Below are 7,549 nucleotides of genomic sequence, written 5' to 3' on the forward strand. Positions count from 1 at the left end.
GGTTGACTCACACAAGGAAAGAATCTTTCCCCATACATGGTAAAAGAATCTTTCCCCATGCATGGTAACTAGGTTGGATGGTAAGGAATGTTCACACTAGCTAAAGTTTTCAAAAAAATTAAATAAAAATTTGAGAGTATGGGGAGTTAAACATAGGACCTTTAGAAAATTATCTAAACACTTAAAAACTTGACCACATTACTCCTTGTGATCATTTTAACAGAAAATATTTAAAAACATAGGATGTCATTTGCTAAGGATTTAAAACAAATTTGTACCAAATAGAAATTAACGAGAGGGAAGGGATTCGAACTCAGATAATCAAAGACAACTCTACCACTACTCAATCATTATAATTGATATTTATTATCAAATGTGCTAAGGTCATCTAAAAAAAATTTAGATGTGACCATTCTAGATTCATTAACTCAATTTTGTTAACCTGATTTTTGGGATGTGACATTCGATGTTTGATTGCCATGCACCTTATTGCTTAAGTTAGTTCAAGGGACATCTTGTGTATGTTTCGTGTGTTTGCTTGATGACAAGTAATGACTTAAGTTTGGGGGAGTTTGATATGTTGTATTTCAATATGATAAATTAAGCTCTTTTCATACTTAAAGAGCTTGTTTTTGGGTGATGTTTCGAGTCCTTTATCTCTTTTTCACATTTAGATTAGAATTTACGTTAATTACACTTTTTATTAGTTTTTATGCTATTTGCAATAAAAAAACATCAATTATATGTGCTATTAAGCTTAACATGCGGCTAAGGCATTTTCAGGGGCTTAACCAAGGAATAAGCGAATGGATCAAACATGTAGCTTCGGTATTGAAACCTTGGCATGTTGATGTCACAACTTGGAGTCCTTTGACTCTAAATGTTGAAACATCACTCTCTGATGTCGTTGCATCTGGCTTTTCACCATGCCAATGAAGTCACCTCGAGAAGCCTCGGTGTCGTAACAACAGACCTATAGAGACACAACACCAAGGTCTCTAACTTGCATGGTCGCGACAATGAGCATGTGGTGTCACGACATCCACCCTGAAGATGGACCAAGAAGATCGAGCTAAGTCGCAACATCGGACCTGTGATGTCACAACTTAGAGCCCCTTGAGTATCAATTATGCAATCTCATTCTCTCTTTGGTTATCCTTTATCAAGAGTTTTTTTTCTTAAGCTTTATTTTTTTTTCTTTGGTTCAAGAGCCCAAGAAGCAAGAATGAGACTTTTAGGCAATGATCGTGGTGCGATGGACATGGGTTCCAAACTGAGTCGCCTTCGATGCAAATATAATGTTTTTAATAGGGAATACGATTGTTTCCTTTCTTTTTGGATCTTCTTTTTTACTATTGGGCTGTAATGTTATAAAAAGTTGATGCATCTGTTGATCTTTCTCAATGTGAGAACAAGCCATATAATTGTCAATGTGTTGGGTGAGTTCAAGTGCCTGAGATAAACGATCAAAAGTTCGAGACAGATTATGGCTTTAAATGTGGCCTTGGCCTCTTGATTCCCATAATCTAGATTCTTATGGTTTTAAACTCTATAAACTAGAAAAGGTTAAGATCATGCTTGAATCATCGTCGTATTAAGCTTGTGCTTTTGTTTTTCTTGCCTTTTCTCTTTAGTTTGACTGAATTGTCTTTTTTAACTTATTTTCTTATAACTTGTTTGAGATCTTTGATTTTTTTTGTTTCTAATTGTAGTGTTAGTCTTGAATGAATGAATATTCACTCGTCAGTAGAAAAAAAATAAAATTAGGTTGTGAAACACCATCCAAATTATAACTTTAAAATTGATCCAAATGCAACCTCATCCCGTTAATTCTTAAGAAATAGGAGAAAAAAAAAGAGAAAAAGAAGTTAAATTATAAAATCACTAACCAAATTAAAATGAATTAAAATTGATAACATTGTTAAAGAAAGATGAAATTAATTTTAAAAAATAATTTTTATAATCTTAAAATAAATATGAAAGATATGTTAATTATATAAAAAAATATCAAAATCATCGCTACAAAATAAAACACATTCTACTCTTAAAAAGAAAATTAAATTTGGAGCGAAAACTGTTGAAATTGAAGGTAATAAATTTCAAAAAGAAAAATAAATCTTTAAGCAACGTAATAATAAGATTAATTTAAAATTGATCGAAATGCATCCTCACCCACTAGAATGTACGGAAACAAACAGTTTTTTTGTCTTCAAAATCTGGCCGTTAGAAACAAGAATAAGAAGAAAAAGAAGATCATCATCTCTTATCTTTATATCTGTAGAACAGCTAAAAAGAGGTCAGTAAAGCTTCAATTCAAAGGAGTGTTAGTTTCCATGGCGTTTTCTTCTTCTGCTCTCTCTCACACCTCTTCTTCATGCCTCTCTTCCTTCCCACATGCCTTCACAACCAGAAAAACCCATCTTCGCTTCCCATCATTTTTACTCATAAAAGCTTCTTCTGAACCTGACAAAGGAAACCCCACTGCTACACAGACCAAAAACGCTGAAGGCTCTAGCAATGCTCAACCTCAACCTCAAGCCACTCCCGCCGCCGCCGCTAAGCCACCTCCCAAAAAGCCCGTTTATTCCAGTGAGTTTTCTCTGAAATACTTCCCTCAATTATTGGTTTAAGTTGCTTGGGTTTGAAATGATGGAAGTGGGTTTGGTTTTGGGCAGTGAAGAAAGGCCAGATTGTTAGGGTGGATAAAGACAAGTATCTCAACAGTATTAATGTAAGTGAAACATGAATTGATTTATGCTATATTGGTTATCTTCTTCTTGTTACATAGTTTGCTGAAAGTGCAAGAAATTGGATAAATGACACATAATCCCTTGTTTCCACCATGCTTGTTACCTTGTTGATACAAACTCTTTAGAGAAGGGATCTTCCGCAGGGATAAAATTTTGCTTTGGTTTAGACAATTTTTCTTTATGTACAGAGAAGAAAAAGAAAGGGGATTATAAGAGATTTTCAAACATTTTTTCTTTTGTTTTAGAAAAACAAACTTATGTAAGCTTTTTGCTGCTTGAACTTGTATTGGATTTCACTTAGCATAAAATTACAGGGATAGTGACAGTTTTGGTTTTGTTTTAGTATCTATCTGTAGGGCATCCCCCCTATTACAAAGGCTTGGACTACATATACGAAGACCGTGGTGAGGTGCTACTATCGAGCCATTGAGTATCAAAGCTTTCTCCCCTTTTTGTTTTGTTGAGGACATCTTTGAAGGACATTAAATCTTTTGCTATCTGCTTGATGATATCAGGTTCTGGATGTACGCATTTTTGAGACAGGAGAACATGCACTTGTAAGAAATTTTCACTGCAGCCTTTGCCTTAGTATTTTGGTTCACTTTCATTTGTTAGACTATGATGATTACAGAAAACTAGAGCTTCTTCTCTACCACAAATCATGCTAATTCAGTTTTCTCTTATCATTGAAAACTTCCATTCTTAAGCTTAAGCTAATGTGACATAATGATGAACTATTTTATTTAGCGTTATGCATACAAAAATTTTGAGAACTTTATGTTAATATGTTATACAAATGCTAGTTAAAAGAATAATAGTTTTTGCCACTGTTGATAATTGTGCTCTGTGCAATCCCATTTTGCGGGATGCTGATCGATTCTTAAGTTAGACGTTAGAGCATTTGAGGCTAAATCTAGCTAAGCATGACCTTTTTACAGGTTGCATGGGTCGGCATCCCAACTGCACCAGCTTGGCTTCCCACGGACATGCTTATCAAGGTACTGTTAATAGATTGTTTCTTTGGCCATTTGAGTCGATTTGGCAAATTACACCTTTGGTTAGTTTTGTACTGCTATATACTAAATGAACCAAAATCATTCAGGTTATTAGTTTGGCTAAGTAGTTTAACTTATTTCAAATCTTACAATGTAAGTTTTCTATTACTTTATGCATCATTCATTGTAGGGGCAAAGCCAGAAAATTTTTAGGGGCGGGGGGAATTAACTTGTAATTTTTAATAGCCTATTTTTTTTTATAATTTTTAAAGGATTAAGTCAAATTTTTGTCATTTTTAGGGGGGCCAAAGTGTAATTTTACTTTCACTAATTTAAATTTTTAAAATTTCTAAAGGGCCTAAATAGACAATTTTCCATTTTAGGGGGGCCTGGCAGATACGCCACTGATTCACTGCAAAATTAAGCTACCACAATGCATTCAAAGTACTTGTTTACTAATAAAGTTTCAAAATTATAGACCAATCCTTGTTCAGTAAGCCTGATATACCTGCCAATAGTCGAGAATGCTTGTGAGCTTAGCTAAGTTATTGGATGATCAATCAACTTGGCAATCAGACACTGTTAATGCTTTTGATTATCACGCATAACTAACCTGCTCTAGTAAAATGATTATTGGGCACACACATATATACTTATGTATGTATATATGTGTATTTATAGAGAAGGCAAAACTTTGAACTATATGATGGATTTCAAAAGTGAGTCACTCTAATGAAGAGTTTTTCTTTTTCTTCTTGTTGAAAAGTGGAGGTGGGATGGGTGTATTTTTTTTTCTTTTGGAAGGTGGGATGAAGCAGTTAAGGTGATTGCCTGATTCGCCCCACCTAGCCCCTGCTTATATATGTATACATGTACATACATGTATATATTTCAATACATGTATATATAAGCAGGGTGTGGCCAGGGCAAAGTATGGCAGTGTGGCAATGGATTTTGTAATATTTGCTCTCGCGCTGTTCCATTGCTATATAGAAATTGGAAGCATTTATATTGTAGTAATTGTAGTGCCTGGTTCCCGTTCTTTGTTTGCAGTCTGAGAAGCTCCAATATGAGAGATTGTGAAGCAGTTTTCAGAAATGGAGTCCCGCACATTTGAGTGTGATGACCATTGATTCTCCATTTCCATGGTGTTACATTGTTCTAATTAATCACCATGAGTTGCATATATTGTGTCATTCATTCATTACTAAAAGGAACTGTAAAAACGAAATCCACCTTAGCATTTTTAGCATGTATCATCCGATTTCAATGTGTACCATGAAAGGCTTCAAGATTTATTACTACCCAAGCGGATACTTAGAAATCAGGAGACTGGTCAGCCAATGCTAAGCATAAAAGATGCAGTTAAAAGATGGGCAGATTGGTCTCTTTTATGATCTGCTTTAAAGCTACATTTAAATTAATACTATGTGTTGAATGTTATGTAGTAATAAATATAAACATATTAAAATATAACATATCCATATTTTATATTATTATAGTTTAATGTCACTCGAAAAATTAAATGCAAAAAAATCAAGGTGTTCCAAGTATTAAAAATTTAAGTACGGAATTAAAGTTATAAAATTGTTTGACAAATTAATTACGACACATATAATTAAATTGTTTAATAAATATAGGTTTTAGATTATAAAAAATATGTTCTATATTTTATCTTTAATTTTTAAATATTTCACCTTATTATAAATAAAAAAATAATTGTATAGTTTTTATAAGATAATAAAATATTAAAATTAATAAAATAAAATTGATTTAATTAAAAATATTTTCCATTAAGTGATAAGTAGCTCTTATCTACTTATTATTTTCACACTTTTTTATATAAATATTCTATCAGATTGTTTTTATTTTGGATTATCAAACATGCGTAAAAATTTAAATCAATTAATTTAATTTTTTTGAATGGTCTATCAAACAAGACTTAAGTATTGAAAAATTAAGTAATGAATTTAAGTTATAAAATTTGTTTGGTATATTATCTAAATACTAAATATAATTAGACAGTTTGATAAATATAATTTTAAATTTTTTTAAAAATAAAATATTTAAAGGATAATGTTAAAAGAATAAAATAGAAATAATTGAAAAATAATTCTATAAGTGATAAGTAAAGTAACTCTTTCTATACTTATCATTTTCCACAACTTTTTATAAACAAATTCTATCATTTGTTTTTGTTTTCTTTTCATTTAACTCTTAAAAGAAACTGCTCACTAACTCTTTTTTTTCATTTTTATCTACAATAATAATTATTGTTAAAAGAAACCATTCACTTAAAAAATTAATTTAATTATAATTTATTTTTTAAACTCTCAGAAAATTGTTTTTCAAAATATAATTATTTTTAATACATAATATTATTTTTAAAAAAATATTTTCTCCTTAGAATAGGTGAAATGAAATTTAGTTTTCACTGTTATTCAATTACAAGCTAATCTAATAAAAAAAACTTACATATAGATTTTTTTAAATGATAAAAATATTCTTTATTAATCATTATATTATTAATTTTATATTAAAATAATATATTATGTTTATTAAATTTTAAATATTAAAAAATAATTTTATGAAAGTTGATTTTTTGTAAGGGAAATGAGTAAAAAATCTCTAAATATTGCACTCAAGATTTGATGTCAACTGGATTTCATTTCAAGAGAAACCCTTTGCCTTTATATCATAGGCTCATTTGAAATTATATTTGGTATTCATCTTAAGCCACACTTCATTATATTTAAATATTTAATTTTTGCATTAAAATTTAACATTTATATATTTTCATTCAATTAATAACTGAAAAAATCATGAAAAAAGATTTAAATAGCATTACTAATTTTGTTCATTCTCTAATTATGGCTAGATATTTTTTTTATTGTTATAACATTTAAATTATTAAAATAAATATTATATTTTAATTATATTTAATAATTTAAATATTACTTTATAAGAAATAAAAATATATTATTAAACAAATTAAAAATTAAACACGTACAATCACATATATATATAATACATGTAACATAAAAAATGAGTATAAATAAAAAATATTCAAATTTTAATATAAAATGATAAATTAAGATATAACAACTATTTAAATAATAATGTCTAAATTTATATAAATTTAACTTGTATCAAAATAATGTTACATCCAAATAAAGCATACTATATCAAAAGTTTTTGGTAAAAAATCTCTCCAGTCCCTTTTAATTTTAATATTGAGCAAATTGGTTTATTTCAAAAAAAAGTTAGAGGAATTTAATTCCTATTAATTTTAAAAGTGAGTAGCTAAGGACAATTAATCATAATGTTAACGTTTTTTTTGTCTATTTTATATAAATTTGATTGGTATAATAACAAATTTAGCTCTCATAACTTACACATTCTATCAATCTGGTCATGATTTAACAAATTTAGCCCGCAATATTTTTGTAAATGTGCAAATGTTGAGGCTAAATTTGTTGAATTTTTAGAATCAAAACCAAATTAATAAAATATGTAAGCATTGAGGGCTAAAATTGTTATTGTACCAATTAAAATCATATACAATGGATGAAAGAAATTACCACCATGATTAATTCTCCTTAATTGCTCAATTTCAAAATTGACATGGATTAAATTGCTCCAATTTTTTAAGAGGGACTAATTTCCTCAATTTCAAAATTGGGAGGAACTGGAGATGTCTTTTTACCAAAGTTTTTCTTCTCGACTCCCTTTGCCAAACAAGGCTCTCACCCGGCCCCACTTATAATAGTGAAAAAGAGTAAACAAAAAGGAAAAGAAAATGAA

The 7,549-nt window shown here is 29.6% G+C and overlaps 1 protein-coding gene across 1 annotated transcript; it reads left to right on the forward strand.

The window, feature by feature from the left end:
* Positions 1–2,148: 2,148 nt before the first annotated feature.
* LOC107914428 (NAD(P)H-quinone oxidoreductase subunit O, chloroplastic) lies at positions 2,149–5,021 on the forward strand. Its single transcript, XM_016843341.2, has 6 exons — positions 2,149–2,589; positions 2,676–2,731; positions 3,094–3,159; positions 3,266–3,307; positions 3,689–3,748; positions 4,799–5,021. Exons 1-6 carry the CDS (start codon positions 2,181–2,183, stop codon positions 4,826–4,828), a joined length of 663 nt encoding a protein of 220 aa, XP_016698830.2. The 5' UTR covers positions 2,149–2,180; the 3' UTR covers positions 4,829–5,021.
* The last annotated feature ends 2,528 nt before the right edge of the window (positions 5,022–7,549 follow it).

The sequence above is a fragment of the Gossypium hirsutum genome, chromosome D10 (assembly GCF_007990345.1).
Source record: "Gossypium hirsutum isolate 1008001.06 chromosome D10, Gossypium_hirsutum_v2.1, whole genome shotgun sequence".
In the NCBI taxonomy this organism is placed as follows: Eukaryota; Viridiplantae; Streptophyta; class Magnoliopsida; order Malvales; family Malvaceae; genus Gossypium; species Gossypium hirsutum.

What these genes read in the sequence shown, in the direction of transcription:
- LOC107914428 (XM_016843341.2), top strand. Translation starts at nt 2,181, where the DNA reads ATGTACGGAAACAAACAGTTTTTTTGTCTTCAAAATCTGGCCGTTAGA. An exon ending in AGTATCTCAACAGTATTAAT is followed by an intron (nt 2,732 to 3,093) that starts GTAAGTGAAACA and finishes GTTTTGTTTTAG; the next exon opens with TATCTATCTGTAGGGCATCC. An exon ending in TATACGAAGACCGTGGTGAG is followed by an intron (nt 3,160 to 3,265) that starts GTGCTACTATCG and finishes TGATGATATCAG; the next exon opens with GTTCTGGATGTACGCATTTT.